Source organism: Gasterosteus aculeatus, chromosome 3 (genome assembly GCF_964276395.1).
Source record: "Gasterosteus aculeatus chromosome 3, fGasAcu3.hap1.1, whole genome shotgun sequence".
In the NCBI taxonomy this organism is placed as follows: domain Eukaryota; kingdom Metazoa; phylum Chordata; class Actinopteri; order Perciformes; family Gasterosteidae; genus Gasterosteus; species Gasterosteus aculeatus.
The window spans coordinates 11,138,318-11,158,789 of NC_135690.1; the positions used below are offsets into that span (position 1 = coordinate 11,138,318).

General features: G+C 44.8%; 1 protein-coding gene across 2 annotated transcripts; it reads left to right on the forward strand.

The window, feature by feature from the left end:
- The first annotated feature begins 309 nt into the window (after positions 1-309).
- LOC120815689 (phospholipid phosphatase 3) lies at positions 310-11,849 on the forward strand. Of its 2 annotated transcripts, none has more exons than XM_040170571.2 (6): positions 310-732; positions 6,239-6,396; positions 9,029-9,309; positions 9,409-9,466; positions 9,562-9,738; positions 9,975-11,849. In XM_040170571.2, exons 1-6 carry the CDS (start codon positions 603-605, stop codon positions 10,101-10,103), a joined length of 933 nt encoding a protein of 310 aa, XP_040026505.1. In that variant the 5' UTR covers positions 310-602; the 3' UTR covers positions 10,104-11,849. The 2 variants fall into 2 exon arrangements, with proteins under 2 accessions (XP_040026505.1, XP_040026506.1); XM_040170572.2 differs by lacking the exon at positions 6,239-6,396 and adding an exon at positions 5,238-5,392 and having other exon boundaries at positions 339-732.
- The last annotated feature ends 8,623 nt before the right edge of the window (positions 11,850-20,472 follow it).

Consider the following 20,472-nt stretch of genomic DNA (forward strand, 5'->3'; position numbering starts at 1 on the left):
GTTTGTCCGTTCCCGACCAGGGACAATCACGTCTTCCACCGCTGCACCTTTTCGTTAATCTGATCGGCACTTCACTCTCACCATGATGCTCAAAGCGGCTCACTGCTCCGTCTCCATTTTGTTGCGCGACATTTTTTTTTATTACAATTTAAGTGTTTTCCTTAAGACTTAGCACTTAAGTCTTTTACCAATGTAAAAAATAAAATAGTTCTAAACAAATGAAGGTTACACTTATATGTACTGTGTGTGTGGGTGTGTGTGTGGGGGGCTGGCGGGCTGGCACATGGCATTAATTGAAAGGGGAGGAGCGGGGGGAGGGGCCTCTTTGGACGCCTCTCACCGGATTCACCACCTCCTAAATAGAGGAGTCGGGGATGGTGAGGAGCCAGAAGAAAGCGAGCTTGTGATTGTTTAGGAGACGAACCAGCGACCTCTTGTCTTTATTTTCTTTCTGAAAAGCAGACGCGTCGGTTCAGACTCGCGAGACGAGACTGCGCTTGAAGAATAAAGTAAACGCACCGCGGTAGCGCGCGCGACACGAGTGACTCGCGTATTCACTTTCGTCGTTTTGAACCACGTAACTTTTTATATTTTTTTGTTAAATGCAACGCTGTCTGATAAATGAGAAAACCATGGCAGCGGAGACCAGGAACGGCGGGAGTTCAGTGAACAATAAAGACCACAGCAGGAGAAAGTTACTGATCGGAGTGGACCTCTTCTGCTTGTTTTTAGGTAAGAGACCCGCTGCGTGCTGATGACCGTCATCTAATTAGCACACGTGTGAGTTACTAAAGGGACTTTTTTGTCTCCGTATTGGTTCCTTTAATGTAATTTCTAGTCGAGAGTTACAGGACTCGGAGTGGCTTCAAGATACTGTGGTCGACTGTTTTTTGCTCCTCAACTTACAATTGTCTATCTGCAATATGTCTCTTAATTTAACTCAATTACGTTTCTACTGATACTGTCCTTAGTATAATTAAGATACATTTTAAATGAATTACCTAAATGTAAATTACACTTGTTAGGCATGTTTTATCACGTTTGTGAGCCAAACTGTTTCAGTTGGCTACATCAGCTGGTCCAGATGTGTTACCTAAGCAACAAGTGATTCCCCGTTAGTAACTGTAGCTCAGGCCTTTAGCTTTAACCGCTAATTGTTTTCCAAACATTAGCCAGTGAAAGTATTATTTTTATTTTTTTTCCAGCCTCAGCCGGTCAAAAAAATATTATCTGAAGAGGGGAAACATAAAAAATGCTCCTAAAGGGTTATATTTCTTTGGTCTCCTCAACCACACCTGAACTGCACCACAGCTTTGACTCATTATATATTTTTTTCCAAAATAGCTCACATTCCACACCAGCAGGAATTCCCTTGATCTCAACATCTGGCATAACATTTATATATATATATATATATATATATATATATATACCTCTGTATGTGTGTAGTAATTAAGGGAAGTGGTGAAAAGGTCACACCTGTGTGTGTGTGTGTGTGTGTGTGTCTGTATGTTAATCAGCACAGGTCCTGTAATGTTTAACAGCTGCATACACTGTGTTCTGGTTTCCAGTTATCATTTTTTTTTACACTTAAGTTAAACACCAAAAGTCCTTGAGAATGTAGGCTGGTCCTTCAGAAAGTAAAGCTTAAATCTTTCACTATTTGCACTATTTCTTTTTCCTCCTTAATGTAACCATGGCTTTCCCATTTTTAAGGAACAACAAAGCAGTGTTCATAATGTATAACCGGAACTGCACGGGGGAAAGCACCAGCTATTGGAACCGTCCCATGAAATATCTTCCACATACCTGCCTTTTTCCTTGTGGCTATACTTAGTTTGAGTCTAGCATTGTCTCCATAGAGGGTAAATCCCCGTGGTTTGCCCGGGATGAATATGTGGTTTAGAGAGACTACCTACCCACAAGGAGGAAATGGTGGGCCAGTAGTGGTAATCTCCACTCCTCCGTTCTCACACGCTGATTGGCAGTTTAGCGTAACTCCATCCAGGGAAATGCCGCCTCTGCTCTCTATCTTCGGCCACTGGATGCCACTAGACCCAGTCGACAGCACGCTGGACTGCAGGAGAAATGACCCCCATTCAGTGGTGATTAGAACTAAATCCCGTCACTAATTGCTGAGGAAAGTAGAAGGCTGCTATTTAGTATTCCGCATTAATCCTGCTGAGGTGATCGAGTTCCCTTTACACTATAAGCCGTAGCAGGTGGCTTGCATGTTTTCCAGTTTAATCGTCTTGCAGTATGTTCTTGTGTGCTTTGCCCTGATTCGGCACCGGCGGACAGTGGGTAATCTGTGACGATTGCGTCTGTTTTTCAGTTTCAGTCTAGTAGGTACAAAGTGAGGTTGAAGTAGGTTATCAGGTAAAGGGAGCGTTCTCTCTAGAGTTGGAAGATTTTGGTGGAAGTTTAAAAGGAGTTGAAGTGGTAAGTTCAGCCAGAAGGGCCAATATGGGCCGTCGTTATTTTCAGAAACCCAAATTAAAAAGTTGGATCACAGACAGTTAAAAAGTATACTGTGACAACAGTCTCAGTTTTAAGGAACAGTCAAATATAGCAGTAAGGACATTTCAATTTGTCACACTTTACCACAAACTCAAAACAGCACATTTTATCCCACATTGACATATTAAAGACAGGAGGACGCAATGAGATCTGCTGTTGAAATCTTATAAACTTTTAATTTTTTTTTTTTTTTATTATTTATATGAACAAATGTATGCTTGTATTTTAAATGTCACATTGCTGTGTAAGCAGGTTCATCTACTGTGTGATCCAATGTATCTGCAGCATTATATTATTTTTCATGTTTTTGTGTGTTTTCTGTTAGTGAGAATGAAGCGGGAGCGGATCTGTAAACTGCTGTGTGGGCTTCTCTTCCCTAGAAAAGTGAATAATACATTCAGCAAATAAAAAGAAGAAAGCAGCTGTTACCGACACCAGCAATTCAATGCAAATGTGTGTTTTATTTAACCGGAGCAGACAGACAGACAGAGGGCAGTTTGTGTGGGGGCTGCTGCAAGTAAAAACAACCGCATCTGTGTATACACCACAACTACCTCAGACATGTATGAATTTCTACGCCAGACGGTGAGGGATCCGCGCAAGTGGAAAATGTGCGTCTGTTTATTTTAATAAGTCACACTCAGTGTTTTTGGCGAATGCCTCCAAAATATGGTGGGGACTTAATTTACCGTGAGACGTACATTAATTCTAGTTTCCACAAACTGCAGCTACGTGACGCTGCCAGAGCTGAAACGGGGGAAAAGCAAATGAGCGAGCGTTAAATTCTGACAAGTGTGTCCTAATGATACGTTTTCTCCCATATTTTGATATGAGACGGCGCTCGGTTGCGTGCTGGAAAGAAGCCCCGGTCGCAGTGTTTTCTTATTTTTATCCACCCCCCCTGTTGATCTATCAAGGGCAAAACTGAATGGAAAACACTGCCAACTTCCAACTCGTTTCTTATCTGTTGTTTTTGGGTTGACGTTGCCTGCTGACTGGTGTTGTTGTAGTTGTTGTTGGCAGGACTAGGACACTTTCCCCCATCTTCCTTGCCCCCCCCCCCCCCCCCCCCCCCCTGGCTGTTAGAAGCGGGAAAGGAGGAAGGGGTTAGGAGGGGAAAATCCTGACGTGCTGATGCTGCACTGTTTAGACGGATGAAAGGGGCCGGGGGGCTGAGCGGAGGAGAAATCCCCTCCTGACTGTATGGAAAACTTGTTGTGTTTGCCTTCAACCAGCTGTTTGAACCTCCGGTCCCCCCTGCCCCCCTCCTTGCAGGTTCCTTAAAAGCTTGCCCACTTTATCTCATCAGCCCCTCGCTCTCTGGTCTCCACCTCTGGCCTTGTGGTCGGTATCGGGTCTGTGTACTGATGGGGGGTCAGGACCCATTTATGTTTCACATCCACCACTATCTGCCCTGTTTTTCTTTTGTTTTTAAGATGATGTTCTGGGAGCTCCGGTGTGGTTCTGTTCATGCAGGTCAAGCAAACTGGAGGGATAAGACTATTTTGGATCCATGGTACTGTAAAGTACTGTATATTTGTATAGTTTGACACCACCCTGCTCCTTCTCAGGCTGTTAGTAGCTCCGCTCCAGGTGTTTGTTTGAAGAGGGAACGCAAACTCTAAAGTTAATAATGTGAATCGCGCTGAATGTGGAGGGAAGGCCAGCCGGTCGAAGTTCCCATCAGAGAGCAGGACTCCGTCTGTAACCTGAGCTCCACCCAGCTGCACCTTCAAAGGCCAAAGTCAGCTGCAGTGTGTGTGGATGTAAAGGGTTGAGGGGCTCAACAAGTGAAGCGTGTGTTTGACATTTGACTTGAGAAATAAAACCCATCAAGCACCCACAACCATCGCGTGCCGTCAGCAGCTCGCAGAACTGACCTCTGCACCCAGGGTGCTTTTTTGGCTCTTGACTGTTTTCCTTTTTTGTATCGGCAGATTGCAAAATTATTCAAAGAGCGACTTGAAAGCTCCTCCATCAGTTAAATGCCGCTTTTGAAGTGGTGTTTGAAAGCATTTTGCAAATTCTGTCAGATTTGAGAATTCTCTGGGGAGCCACATCCACCCTCAAATTCCTTCATCTCACGTTAAATGGGAAAAATAAGGCATCCCTCTGGTTTGCGTCTCTGTAACACCCACTGTTGTTTGTTGTTAAGCGCTAAGTATGACCTTTTTGCCACTTTAAGTGGCAAAAGACACTAAATTGATCGGACGCAGACAGCCCCCCCCCCTCTCCCTCCAAGGCATCTCTTTAAAGTGGGCCTTTTTTAAAGAGCACTTGAAAGGCTGTGCAGGAAATGAAGGATGGCTCTGATGGCTGTTTTTTGTTTTTTTTTCATGTCAGTTCGCAGCAACAGCCTCTTTCTTAAGAACGTGACACATCCAATCCTTTTAGCGTTAGCTCTGCCTGTTCAGAACCATTTGATGCTATTCTTGACATAAAAGGTTTACTTAAGTCCAAAACAATGATGGAGCTTTGATTTTCAGTGTCAGTTTTTAAAAATGAGTGATGCACATAATACATGTCTATTGGGAGTTTTGTTTTAAATGTCTCCTTGATTTTTTTTTTTTTACCTTTTCAGTGTCTTTCTTGTATGCTTGTCTTCCTGTTGATGAAATCTATTGCCGTTGCTGTCCACTGTTGTGGTTTAAATGGCGCTCTGACCTTTTTTTTGTTTTGTTTTTTTGTTTGTTGATCCTGTCTGTCCAACCATGCAGTGTTGCTTGTTGCCGTGTTTTTGCACAAATTTCCCTTCCGGCCTTACCAGAGAGGATTCTTCTGCAATGACAACAGCATCGGGCTGACCTATAAGCGCAGCACGGTTTCCACCACCATGCTCACAGCCGTGGGCGCCACTGTGCCCGTGGTCTCAGTAAGTCCTGCTGTGGTACTGCAAGACAACGAGAGAGCATCTGTTGGGGGACACTCGGTTCATCCCATGGTTTTCTTGTGACGGCTCAAAACACACAATGGGTTTGACTCGCAATCAGTGGGGGTTTGTACCTTATTAGCTGCAAATCATGCAGACCGCATCACTGCCAGCCATTTCCCCACAGTTACTGTGCATTATCTTAAGCTTTCAGAGGGGTTTCCGGCTGCTGCTTTGCATTTATTTACTGTTAATGTCATTTATAGGGAAAAGATACCAAAGAGTTGCCAAGTTGTTTTGTAAAGATTGAACTGCAAGTAGTTTTCTTCAATGATTGAATCGTCGCTCGTCAGAAAATGGCCGGTGACATATTAACTCAAGATTTAAAGCAGATGCAACCAGTGATTTGCTTTTAAATTGTCGATCGATATTTGGGATTTTTTTTTTTATTTTTTTATTTCCAAATCTCTGCAGCTCATTGGCATTCTGTAGTCAAATAAACTGAGACCAATCACAACAATAAGTGAGTCTAAAATTGTTAGTTAGTAAAAATGGCAGTGAAAAAACACTGGCACTTGAAAGACAGACCGGTGTGCTCAAAATATCTCACCAACTCTTATATTGAACAACGCTGGAGTCATTATGTATTAATTAGTCACATAATCGCCACAGAATGGATTGAGCCCGTCCCAGATGTTCCCTTGTTGCAGCTTGCTTGTACCTGCGACCTGTTATTTACAAATCATTAACCCAGCACCTCCATCTCTCTCTCTCTCTCCCTCCCTCCCTCACCCACCCCCCCCACCCTCCCTCTTTCTCTCTGTCCCGCTGACTGCTTCTTCACACTAGCCGGCCTGCCTTTCTTGGTCATTGAGACCAGCGCTGTTCAGCCTTACCGTAGAGGGTTTTACTGCGATGATGAGTCCATCATGTATCCGGCCAAACATGGAGACACCATTAGCGACGGTGTGCTTAGCGCTGCTGGCATTCTAATCACCATCCTCTCTGTAAGTCACCTCACTCTGATCACTAATGTCATCATCACTCTGTGTGTCTCAGCAGCCTCCGCTGTACTAGCAGCACCCACCGACACCTTTTATACCAAATGTTATACCAGCATTTTCTCACCCTTGATGCATTGTAGTATTATGTCGAGGAAAGCCCAGTCGGGGGTTCTCGTTTGTTTGTTATCACTTTTCCAGTAATATGTAAAGGACGGGGGATTTTAATCCACACACTTTCCCACTGTCCTCATGTTCAGAGAAATCCCCTTGTTGCTACTTCCTTTATCTGACTGTTGACTCGTTGTGGGTTTATACTGAGATTATCCTCCATGATTACTGAAACAACGCCTCCCCCTGCCTCTTCTATCTGTCCCTCTTTTAGGCTTCAACACATTCCAGATAAAAAGCAACATTTGTTCAAGGCTTTTCTCCTCAGGGGCTTGAGATGTCTCTGTTGATTAAGGCACTTTAGCAAGTGAAGTGTTCTGTAGTTCGTCAGGATGGATGCATCAAAGATCTGCACACTAACCCATCATCCACACATGCTATTATCCATTTCATTTCTTTTTTACCAAAGTCTTTTTAGCCAACAGAATTTTGTTTGCCTTGGTTGCATTTTTCCCTCCTGACGTGCTGCACTCTGTCCTAAAGCTTTCCATGTTGAGCAATGCGTAATTTCAGTCAGACTTTACATAAATAACTGCAACCTGTGTTTTCCCCCCCACTGGTTCAACAAAGTAAATGACTGTGTAGCTGCGGCTCAAAAATACATCCAGTATCGATACCGACACGCTGTGGCCAGTGTAGAGGAGATGTAATAGCGTCCACTCTGCATTTCAACTAAACGAGTGACACAAAACGTTGGACGGCGTGAACACACCGGACAAAGGTGCCCTCCTCCCGGGGAGAGGACTACTACGCGGGCCCGGGGCCACAGGGGTTTTCGTGGCGAGGAGGCGTTCTGGCCCCGTGTAATTATGGTTGGCGCAACGGTTGTTCGCTAACTACTGTAATTGGTGGGGTGCAATTGCGGCGAAGGCTTGAAAACGAGAAGACGTTGCCAGTTATATCAACTTTTCTTCTTGCGAAACGTGACTTAACAATTTATCTCCATGTTGGAGCGTTTCCGCGCAGCGTTTTATGTTTTCTGAACCAGAAAACAACCGACCCCCTCAAAGAGCTTAAAAGAGGCCACATCCTCGATCATTTATGCACAGCCAGTTTAGAAGAAATAAAAACACCCTGTGTGTGTGTGTGGTTGGGGAATTACAAGATGTTTGACATGCTCCTCAAATCGTCTATGCAGCCATGATTACCTCCTGGGGTCTGAGTGTAACAGCTACAAGTCCCTGCGAGGCCAATTCATCCATTAATGCTTTTAAACAAGGGGAACCAGATGTGTTTTTCCTCCCCATTCCTTCTTTCCCATGAAAGCAGCTGCGCCGTATCGAGCCGGCTCTCAAGGCCTGCGTGGTGGAAAACAACGGCTCCGTATCAGCCAGTCAAATCTTTCTCGGGGGGCTGTTCCCCCTGCGCGGAGGCTTTCCCAGAGCGAGACTTATTTCTGCGCCCCGCTAAAGAATGTCCGACTGAACCGCGACGCTAACGCGAAAACAGCCAGAAAACCCCGCGTGAAATCGGAGCCGTTTTCAGAGCGAGGGAGGCAGCCGGAGCGCTGAAAAACAAACGCGCCCCCAACGTGCCTGGTGCAGTCTGGCCCAGCTCAGCGTTTCTGTTGATTAGAACCAGCGGTGCCTCCCCCGCTCCTTCCTGCTCCACTCCTCATTCCTCCACCTCTCTCTGTTTCTTCTCCCTCTCCTCTCTGCTCCTCTGGCTTTCCATCGTCCTCTCGCTGGAGCCGCCCCGCACGCTCTCGTTCCAACGCCTCGTCTCTTTTTGCGAGGACAACGGAAAACAACGGGAATGGCGTCGCTGAGCTGGACAGCTGCTGCGAGTTACGTCCCTCCCCCCACTCCCCTCCAAGTGCACAGTACACGTCAATCGTCGGTTTTAGATATTGTTTATTTACACGCTTCCAGAAGACTATACGCGGCGGACAGTTTGAGCGACCTCCCACGGCGCCTCAGGGTTTCCTCTCCGGCGTAGAATGGCTCAGGTAAACACGCTGGACTTTAAAGTGGCCGTTTGCAAACCACTTCAGACGACGTCGCCGGAGTCTGTTTTTTAGATGTCGTAACGACGCCGAGATCCTGGGGGGGAAAAAAAGGTTGTTCGCTCACAAATTCGCCACACTGACCGTCTGAGTTCTGCGTGTTCACCATTACTCAATCACACACTTTATGTGTCGAAGCGCGAGAGCTTCGTGCACTGTGAGATCTGGCATCAACAGCGCTTTAGCTCACAAGAACAACTTTTATTAGGTTTTTATTATGTGACAAAATTGAGCATCTGACGAAAATCTGAACATTATGCACGGCTGCCCAGACACTTCCCACTGCCCAAGTGATGCTTTCTCAAAGGGTTGTCCCCGTTTCTCATCCAATACTTTGGCACTTCTCACTCACACCTTTTCACGGAGCCCTGGGGAGATGTGGATTAAGTGTTTTTAGGAAGTCGGCTAGGCACTGGCACGGTGTTGTCCTCCTGATGTTCACCATGGTTACCATCCCTGCAGATTGTCATCGGGGAGAGCTACAGGATCTACTTTCTGAACGAGGGATCCAAGTCTTTCGTAGGGAACCCCTACGTGTCCGCGCTCTACAAGCAGGTGGGCGTGTTCATCTTCGGCTGCGCGGTCAGCCAGTCCTTCACCGACATCGCCAAGGTGTCGGTGGGCCGCATGCGCCCCCACTTCCTCGACGTGTGCAAGCCGGACTTCTCCACCATCAACTGCTCCCTGGGCTACATCACCGAGTACCAGTGTCAGGGCCCTGAGGGTAAAGTCCAGGAGGCCAGGTATTGCAACGAACTGGAGAGAACCATCTTTTAAAAATGTGTTGCACTGTGGACATTGTGAGCTCTGGTGCGACGCTGATTGTCGTCTGTTCCCCTCAGGAAGTCTTTCTTCTCCGGACATGCGTCGTTCTCCATGTACACCATGCTTTACCTGGTGGTGAGTAACAATTGTTTTTAATTTAAAATGATGTATCCTGTAGACATGTGCCTTGAGAGGATACTTACGTATCTCCATATTTGTCTCTTGTACAGTTTTACCTGCAGTCTCGTTTCACGTGGCACGGAGCTCGTCTGCTGCGCCCTCTGACCCAGTTCACCCTCATCATGATGTCCTTCTACACGGGCCTGTCCCGCGTCTCCGATCACAAGCACCACCCCACGGATGTCCTGGCGGGTTTCGTGCAGGGAGCCCTGGTGGCCTACTGCATAGTGAGTTGTTCTGATATGATGCAATATTGTTATCTTATACTTCACGTGATATCTGATATAGTTTATTAGACCATTAAGAACTGGAGTGTCTGGAACTCTGAATAAATTTCAATCTCTTCAGTTGAATATGTGTGAGAGAGTTGGCTTGCATTGTTACATTCTTGGTAACGGCTTTTGAATGTGCCACTTTTCAGTATTTGCGACGTTTCAGTTATTATTTTCTATTTACTCTGCAGGTATTCTTCGTGTCTGATTTGTTCAACAACAAAGGCAGACGTTCCACTCTTTTGCCGACCCCAGTGAAGAAAGATCTTGTTCCTCCGGCAGACATCAGAGAGCGGAGCAACCATCTCATCATGGCATAGAGAAGGCCGCAAACTGACATAACCCTGAGCCATTATAATCACTGCTACAGCCGCTGGTCAATACGGGATTGAATAAACTCCCGACGATCAGGATCATGCAGACAAAGTATGGAATCTTGAACATCTCCGTGCATGAGAAGAGGCCACCGAAAACCGCCAGTCAAGCCAGTTTTTCCTTCGCAATGGAAATTTTAGAATATTTTTTTCCTCAGTCATACCAAACATTTTATTGTGGAAAAGGACCCAGTGTGTTTGTACCTCTTCTGTTATGAAGCTCATCGGAGACTCTCCTCCTTTGAGGCCCCTCCATGGACAACAGTCTGAAATGAGTCAAAGCTGACAAATGGCAGCTGTGTTCTGTGCCTTGTCCCATCGGCTGCATCCAGCAAGGGAGCTGCACTTGTATTCCTGCCACTCACTCACTGTGTGACCCACAAAAACTCATCATGACAAAATTCCTTGATTTAATGAAGGATGTTGTTTTGTTTGTTCAAACATAAGCATTGTACGTGTGATTTTTGGCACCATTTTAGCTAAACCCAGTACTGTTTGTCACCACTTGAATGACCTGAAGTGAAGCTTTTGGAAAGCTTTGTAAGATTTTGTAAACTTTTTTTTCATGTCTCTAATGTAGTGTAGTTCTTTCTTTAGAAAGTGCACATAGGTTACAGGAGGTGTGAAGTACAGTGAGAGTGTGTTGCATGTGGGCGTCTTTCTGCTGGCTAGGACGAGCCCCCACTGAGCCATTTAATGAAATGACTGTCTGTTATATGTTCCAGACGTGCGAGTGTGTGGGTGGGTGCTCGAGGTCCTCCTCTTGAGCCTGCCAGTGTGTCTTAATGTCAAGTCTATAGGATTTAGTGTTTTTATAGCCTACAAATGTGCCTCTTTTGAGTCAGAAGCGGCACCTGCTCCAACAGAAACGTGTAACTCTAAGATGGAAACACTGTGGAAAAAGCGTCCCATGCAGTGTGTGTGTGTGTGTGTGTTCTTCACTGTCACTAATGATGGCGACGACTCACATCGAGGAGTCTTTGGGTAAGCTGTGTGCGACACAGGCACGTACAGACGTATAGTGAAAACAGGACTTCCTCCAGCAGTATGAAACCACAATTTTAGTAAAACGATAATATTAAAGTCATTATTTTGGGACATTGTAACCTCTCAATAGCTTTTCGAGACTGGCAATGAGGATCTGCATTTAAAAGACGAAAATCATGACATTGATTTTTTTTTAATTTTTTTTAGTAATAATGAGACTAAAAGTATAATGGTATGACATTAATGTAATTAACCTTTTTACATAAAAACGTTTAAAACCACTGACTGAAAGCTTCCTCCGGACTCAGTTCGGAGTAACTGACTCAAGCTTTGATGTGACGCCTGTAGGGAAACTATTTTTACAGTATCAGAAGATTCTGTGCCTCCATACTTTGTACAAAACTGTATCATGTGTATACGTCCAATATATGTTAACGCCCACTATGACTTGTGTGTCGAGACCTGTGTAAATGTAGAACGTGCTGCTTTAAAGAGGCAAAAGCTTGGCAGATGTCCTCCAGTGAGGTTGGCAACTTGTGATTATTAAGTTTTATGAACAACAAAGCTCTCAAGGCAGACTGCTTCAGTACATTATTAAAAATGACCTTTTAATATTTTTGTAATGTCATGTGAAATTTTGTACAACTCTGTAAGACATATCAAAGATACAATTTCTTTTAATAAAACGTAAAAGATAAAGAGCAACCTACTGTGATGTTTTCTTTTTTGTCTTTGTGTCGTGCGTTGCATTTTTGAGAGTCTCTGACTTTAGTACTCTTTATTCAGAAGGCGGCTAGCTGTGCGTGTGATGGAATGATCTGGGCGTTGGGCGACGGTAGACTTCCATGCTCTGCTTCCTGTGGGGAAATAGTGTACATTCCAGGCTTTAACCCCGCTCCCCAATGGCTCTCCGGAGTGATATAGACTCCACACAGAACGCATGCCACAGTGGCAAAGCACATTCACATGTGAGAATGCTTAGAAGCAATGTAAATGAACCTCAGTGTCTTTATATTCTGCTTATAGACCACTTTGCCTGCACATAAAGCCGAATAAACCATAGTGTGTGTGTGAGTGTGTGTTAGCATACCGGGTGTTGGTCACATGCTATTTTAAGCCTATTGATTTCACCGTGGATCAGTTGCAGTGCTCTGAAAGAGATTGGACTTCATTAGTTTAATAAGCTGCAAAATGTGTTTAGTTCTTATGACCATGTGATACTATGGTGGAGCAGCTGTCTTGTGTTAAATTACTTTCTGTTGGCTCAATTGTGTGCGCTTCGTGGTCCAACTAAATTTTTCAATCCAAGCGTAAATCTCAACTACTGCATGGACTGCCATCTCTAGAGCATAGCTGATCCCCTGGCTTTTTTCCTTACAAAACAAGGTTGATCTTTTCAGTTTTGAGTATTTGGGTATTTTCTTTTCAACGTATTGCATGAAATGTGGCCCAGGAATACACATGCATGGCCCCAAGTGAATGAAACCCACAATGGCTTTGGTTATTCTCTGATTTCTCATTTTAATGCCGGCAGAAGGCCGAAGCCCTTTAGCCCAGTAAGATATTTGAGCATCTCCAGCTGTTGCCCAGCTTTTTATACACACATCCATGATCCCCTGATCTATTACAGCATTATCTAGATTCATAGTTAATATTAAACGTCTCGGCAACTGTTGGACGTCCCATGAAAAGAGATCCCATGATCAGCGCAAACATGTCAAACTTGAACCTGTTTTAGCAGCAACAAATGTTGGGATTTCGCCATTAAAGTCGCTAGCTTGTCTTGTTATAACCGTCTCTTAGCCGTTTCCTTTTGTTATGACTATTTCTTACAAGACTACGCCCCACAGTGTGTGTTTGTTCTTCTGGTAGATTAGGTTTAGCATTGCTACGCTAACTTCTTCCCATCCCCTGAGTGCATGGTTTCCATCTCTCTCTCTCTGCCTCTTCTCTCAAAACCAAACATGGAGCGCGTTTGATCTACGCGGCGAAACGAAGGTGTGTAAGACGTCCTCGCTACCAAACATGGCAGCGTGCACGCGTGTGTTGCTATCTCTGTTCAACAAATACCAACAACCAGAGCCAAAAGCCTGACATAATGTTTATCTCTGGTGAACCAGCCCCGACGCGCTCCATTAAACCATCACGGGTGCGAGATTTTCTCCCAGATATCTTTGGTCGTAATTGAAAGTGATAGAAGCAGGAGTATATTTTTAGTAGGCTACTCACCAGACCAACAAATGGCACAGCGTTAGCTTTTTGCCGGCGCCATTTTTTTTTTGTTGTTGTTGGGATTCAAAGAGGCTTTTTTTTTCATCAGCAGCTCTTAATATGACGGAATCCTTTTCATGTGGTCCGGGGAGAATGTGTTGTTGTGTTTTTCCGTCGCAGTTTAACCCCTATTACTGAAGTTTAATTACCCGATGCGATTAGCGAATTCTTCTCATGAACTCTGTTGCACTGTTGTGGCTGCTCAGATGTGATGACTTATTCTCTTATTTATCCCCTATAAACACACACACACACACACACACACAGTTAAACCACCATCCCCTTTCCCAACAAGTTTATTGCAACTTTTTTTGCTTAAACAACTAAACTGATGCATTTTCACACATTAGACAGCTTACTCACTCTTCAGATGAGTTTTTTTACACGGTGAAAGCTGTTTTGGGGCTTTTCCCTGACATGGTTCAGTCTGGCTTTAATCAATTTGTAGTTTTTTTTCTAAAAAAAAAAGCAGTTCATTCTTCTTGGTAAGGGTGTGTTCCTGCGAGTTCGGCCCTCCTGCTCCCTCGGTCCACTCGAGGCCCGTCATGGAGTCTGACAGCACACAGCATTATCGGCGGCCCTCGCTGAGCTCATTTGTCCTCTCGCTGACAGATGGAGGGACGCTGGGAGGAAGCGAGGCACACCCTCCGAATGCCCTGGCTGATAAGTGACCTCATTGCAGCTCCACTGGGAATGTTTTTCCCTGACGCGCACAACACCGCAGGAGACCTTGGCTTTTGAGCTGTGCCAAGCTTTCGTGGGGGGGGGGGAGGGGGGAGTTTTTCTTTTACTTGGCTCATGGCACACAATCAGTTTCTAGCACTGGCACCATCAGCCTGAAACATTTACACATACATGGGAATTCCTCAAGTCTTGAATCTCCTCCCCCCCCCCTCTTCTACAAGCACATTCATCCCTTGCGAATGTTTCTGTAGGAGTCAACGGGGACAAAAGCAAGCGAAGACAGCAGGCCTCGTCTACTTTCTGCCTCTAACCGCGAACACAATGCATGCAAACGGCCCCCATAGCAACTACTCTGAATCCTACGTTAGTAATAATATGTTGTGTTCGTGCCCAGAAGCCCTGAGACCTTTAAGTTGCAGTGCTGCAGCTTTAAGTAATTCTCTCTATGTTTTTTCTCCTCCATTCGTTCCCCTCCTCATCCTCCCCTGAGTCTGGATAGTGTCAACATCCAGAGGGAGGCCAAATCTCTGCCATCACAACCTTTACAGCCGATCTGGAGACAGGACTCCACTGGCCGCGAGGCCGGGCCTGAAACACTGTAATATACACACAGGGTTAAGTGTGATTAGGGTTCTGCTTGCAATGTGGCAAGATTTTGTTGACGGTTTAACCCCCTACCCTGGAGCTTCTCCAGCTCAACATCAACATTCCTGTTGCAAAGCCTTTTTTCTTTTTTTTTGTAGGGGACATCATGTGGTCTAACGTGAACTCCCTCATCATTCTCTTGAAACTTCACTTCTTAACATTTAGATTTGTGTGTTAAGAAATAAAGTCTATATTTCCAAAATGATCTGTAAACCCCAAAGGCTGGACGATGACCAATACGTCTCAATAGGGAGACAATTCCCCGGTAAATGGGCAAGGAATTTATCAGAAGATAAGAACTATTGGAATTTTTAGACCCACAATGACATTTCCTTTTTTTTCACAATAACCAATATACCCAAATTGATCATCTTATTTTATTTTTTACTTTTCATGGTTCCCTGAACACAACTATTACATTTGCTGAACACAATCATGCCCCTCCAGGGGAAGATGTAAATCTGGTTAATCCACAACTAATGTTTAACCTTAAAGCTTTAGCTCCGGTACCCAAGCACAAGTGTTGCTGGTGCGTACAATCATTGTGGGGACTATTGGACCGTGACAGCTCTAATGGAAAGGTTTCACTCTTCTCTGTTCTCCGTTGGGTGTCACAGCCGTGCAGTGACTTCTGTAAAATCTCTAAACGCACTCCGGGATGTTACTCGAAGCTCTCTTAAAAGTCATTTTCTCACAGAAACCTCAAGATCCCGAGGCCCCGCCCCCTCTTATTTCTTTCTCTGCTGAAGAATCTGAACAAATCACCTCCATATGTGCCTGAAGGATCCCCGTGGGGACAGAGCCAATAAGAATATGCTGCCGACGGAACACAAACATTGACTTCATCAAACACAGCGAGCTGATGCTCTCCATGTGCTCACCTGGACCTGGAAGCCATTTGCTGACAGCAACATCTCTCAGGCGAGGCTCTTTATCTTCACGTGTCACGTGTTGTTCCATATCAGCGATAAGGAGGTGGACTTGGGATCGGTCATGCAGCCATTGACGGCATCTTACCCCACGTAGCAGAGGGCCTGTTTTTCTCGGGGGCCCCCCCGTGAGGCAATTGAGTCATAATAAACATTTGGCGTGTCAAACGAATGTTTCATGGTGAACGGGAATACCAGAACCCCCCCCGCCCCCCCGCCCCCCTGCGTACGCGCTCATGTGTTTCCGTTTGGTAACCAGAGAAACGGCGCAGGGGGAAGAATGAGACACGACAGAAATATTGACAAAAGAAGGAGGAAAAAAAGAAAGAAAAAAAAGACAGGGTATAACTTTCCCCGCGTGATTAACTTTCAATTTCAGGCCCCGCACTCATTTTCCCTGATACCCGTATTTCCGTTGGCTCTTGGCCAGAGACTTTTGACCCCGTTCGCTTTTCTCCCTCGTGTCACTCGGCAGGCGCTCGGCCGCGACCTTTAAAAGCAATGAACACACGTTCTCTGGAGAGCGATCGCTTGCAGAAAGGCCTTCGCGGGCCCTTACAGGGGAAAATAAGCCCAATCAACAACAGCCACATTTCACGCAGCCATCGCTGCGTCTGGAGCTGCAGTCCTCCTCACTGCTGACTTCCAACGTTAGGAATGTGTGATTCACCGGGGAGAAGCGTGGACTCGGCTGCTATCTAGCAGCAGGTCAATGGAGGAGGAATCCTTCTCGACGCCACAACGTGCGGGGAGAGAGCGCGGGGGAGACGTCGGCGAGGATTTGGCAACGACTGTTTTTCTTAGTTTTGAAACTCCGAGGGGGTTCCATTGTGTAGCGTTTCATTTCAGTGAGCTGTCTGCTGTTTGACAGGGGAGTTTTGTGGGGATCAGAGAGAAGAATCAGAGTTTTAATAAAGCCAATTGACGTAATGCTGGAGAATAAAGCGCGTCCAGTGTTGTTGTTGTTGTGCAGGACAATGGCACTTTACAAATACAATTTATATTTAAAAACAGTCGTGATCCGAAGCTAACTGGGATTTTGACCGATCATATTAACTCCTGGTTGATGACTTTGATGTTCAGAATAACTTTCGAGCTAAATTCTCACACGCCAGCTGCTGCAAGCAGCATTTAGCAGAGGAAGGAAAGCAAAGCAAAGTTAAAGTGAATATTTGAAGCTAAATGAATGCTGATGTTTCTTGATGTTTCTTGATGCTTCAGCAGACGGCCTTCATCTAACATTCGTGCAAATACAATTTCAGTCAGCGGGGTTACATGGATTCGAATAACTGGCTTAGTCGGACTGAAATCGAATTATCCGTTTCATGTAAACACCTTTGTCCGACTATGTGCGGTCCGACTACGATCCGACTAACACCCCTGGATAACTCGATCCGATCCAGTTGATAGTTCGACTATTGATGTTGTTGTTGTTGCTTGTTGTTGGTAGTGGTGAAGAGGTCAAGGAGGAAATGGCTGTATCACAACTAGTTGTAATGAAAACAGCGCCACCTATCGTATCGGATATGACATGCTTTCGGCCAATGATTCGATTTATTCACTGCCATGCTTATTGAGATAATAGCACCTCCTCACGAAAGATAGCATAGTCCGACTAAGCAAAGATTCGAATTATACCATCATGTAAACACACTCAGTGGTGTTTGCAGTTTGTTGCCCAACCCCCCAAATAGCCACAATAAATCAATCAATGCACGTTAAAGAAGCACAAGAAGAGGGAACAGAGGTTGTCGCTCATAAAATGAGATGCAGGATTGATTGAAACACTCACTTCTCCCAGCGGTATTACTAGTGATTGCTCCACGAATGCTTAAAAGCAATTGGGTTCTTTAAAGGCATCAATGCAAACTGAGAATTAAAGCATCAGCAGCATGATTCATATGCCGTGAGAGATGGGAGAGGGCTGATGGGTCAGTTTGTGACGTATCCAAAACAGAGCGGTGCGTGCGAGTAAACCAGAACTATCTGGAAACACTCGATGTTCACAGAATTCAATTAAACACAAGATTAAGCAATGTCACTTCAGCACAGCTAACCTTAATTTGTTATATCGGACATCATAAGATTTACTTAACTACACTAAAATGAACCTCTCACTAGTCCCAGTGGAAGCACATTTTTACCAGCGCGTGCACGCAAAGCAATGTGAAACCTAACCTTTAATAAACATATCAGAACTCAGAAAGATGTTAAGTATTTAGCACTATGTCTGTTTTCGGAAATGTATACAAATTAGATAAAATATGTTTGTATTTGATGATGTCATTATTGGTCAGATGTGTTTGTATGTATACTGACAGGAACATTATAACTCATTTTCTCATATGTTCACAAAAGCGTCATTGCCCTTTGCCTGTATTTGTTCAGCTTTGCTGTCCTTGTCCGTAGCTCTTATATGAACTCATAACTAAGTACAGATGCAGAAAAACACATTTATTTTGCACACAAGTTACTGGACTAAATTAGATTCTGATGAACAATATTGAAATGAATAAAACCAAAAAATGCCAGAATTATTTAATGTGGTCCAATTTGCTGCATTTTTTTTCTGAGGAAGGAAAAGGATATTATAAGGGGTTTAAAAAGCTCTTTTATTTTTTGGCACCGTCTGCCTTAGCTGCTTTCTAACCCGGGGCAATGGAGACGGCAGAGTGATGCCTGGCCGTTCTCCTGCGCTCTGGGAGGAAAATCCTGTTTAACGTCTCCACAATAACATTCCCTGGGGTTATTTATTCAGGAATGTTAATGTGCTTGGAATCTACTGGCCCCTGTGGCCCCTGACACAGGTTCCTCCGGGCTTTCCTATCAAGCATTCGATCAGGCACAGCACAAGCTCCTCGGTGCTGCTGACATCTGTTTAACCAACAAAGATTGATGCAGCAGGAATCTATTGACAACCCTGCAGTCAGACAACATGGGAGATCTATTTGTGCTCGTGCACACTTTGCGTCTCTGTTTTTGTTTTGCCCCAATTGGCTTTGCAATTTGCACTTTAATGCTGTAAGCTTCCCAGTGGAAGCTAATGGACTCCTTGGTATGCCTCTCGCGCGTTGTAAACTCTGCATTTATGTGTCTTCTCAGCTGTGGGATCTGCGCTTTATGTCATGGTTTGAATAAACACAACACAATTACAGGATGTAAATGGGCCTCTCCATACATATGAGATCAATTACTTTTCCACACGCATTTAATCTCTCTGTAGGTTCCTAAATGGAAACAGATGCACAGAACAGCAAGATCTTCTAACTAAAAATCCATGAGCAGCGGGAGACATTTACTAATTGCTTCCTTTTAAACATGTCAGTTAGATCCTTAAAGCACCTTTTTTTGGTAAGTACGCTTTGCGACAAAGTGGATTGAGACCATTGTTTCTTAAGTGCAGTAAATATGAAGCTACAGCTAGCCAGTTGGCTAACTTAGCTTAGCATTAAACACCTGGTTTTGTCCAAAGGTAACAAAAACACCTACCAACAACACTTTCTGGTCGACTGTACATCTGACAGTTGACAGTAAATTTGGGAAACTCCCCCCCCCCCCCCCCCCCTCCCCCATGATTGTCTCTGACTGCATGTGAGGGTCTTTCCATGGATCATGTGAATTTGGAGGATTTCCTGGCCTAGTGGCCTCAGCTGTTATGCCGTTTTTCTGACCCTTGACTGGATGTACGCAAACACACACACGCACACACACACACACACACACACACGCCTCGCTTCGGGCTTATTCACTGGGGAATCGACATGAGAACATATCTATTCCTCTATTCCCATCAACGTGCTGTGCTTGTGTAAGAAGATTCAGTGAGAATGAGTGGATGTGGTTCGACGCTCACTGCCTCTGCTTTTCACCTTTCAGGTGGTTCGGCCCAAAGAAGAATAAAGTAGGGCAACTCCCATAAACCCCCACATCCTCTTTATGACTCCTGGTAAATCACAATTAACTGCCCTGACAGATGCTGTAAAATCCTATCTGCTCATAATGCTGGTTTGAGAAATAGTTTTTGTAAGTTTATGATTTCCCTAAAACTGGAAGCAAGAGGCCTCGACTCGTAAAAAAACACAATACTGTACTTTCTATGTGTAACATTTTTATGCTCACCCTCGACCACATGTAACGTTGACTCCAGGGTTCCTCCCAGCCAGCCTGAGACCACTTGCTAATACGTGGGTGATGTTTTACAGCCGCCCCCCCGGGTTCTTTATCCACTTGTGATTCCAACTTGCCCATTGCTTTTTTTCATTGCAAGGACATTAGAAGAATATTTTGTGCAGTATGACATATTCGCTGTCAGCGTTATGCCTCTCTGATGACATCATGGAATGTGCTCACAGCGGTGGAGCATGTTAGAAACCTGGAGAATTAATGGCAGAAAGTCACCTATAAAATGACAGGAAACATTCCGGTTCATGAAACGAGATGACCTCAGAGTGTTGACTTGGGCTCATTTTTCCGGGTTTAAAACTTGACCTGTACTCTTAAGAAAACAGGGCCAATGAATGAAATCCCGGAGGAGGATAAATCAGGCTGGTGTTTTTCAGCCCCAGAGAATCCCATCAAACATCGGGGTGTTTATAAATGACGAATGTCTGCTGCCACCTACAGGCTTCTTTTCTCTTCTTCAACGAGCTGCTTGATTCGAGTGGGCTGATCCTCCAAAACACAGTTTGTCTCACAAGTTTTCTCCCACAGTCTCTTTTCCTGAGGAACTCTATAGACTATAAGGTCTCCTTTTTTCTTAGAACGCCACTTTCACCTTTAACAATTTAATAAAGCACAAC

Coding starts and splice junctions, on each gene's coding strand:
- LOC120815689 (XM_040170571.2), top strand. CDS start 603: ATGCAACGCTGTCTGATAAATGAGAAAACCATGGCAGCGGAGACCAGG. Junction 9,310..9,408: donor GGTAAAGTCCAGGAGGCCAG/GTATTGCAACGA, acceptor TGTTCCCCTCAG/GAAGTCTTTCTTCTCCGGAC. Junction 9,467..9,561: donor ACACCATGCTTTACCTGGTG/GTGAGTAACAAT, acceptor TCTCTTGTACAG/TTTTACCTGCAGTCTCGTTT.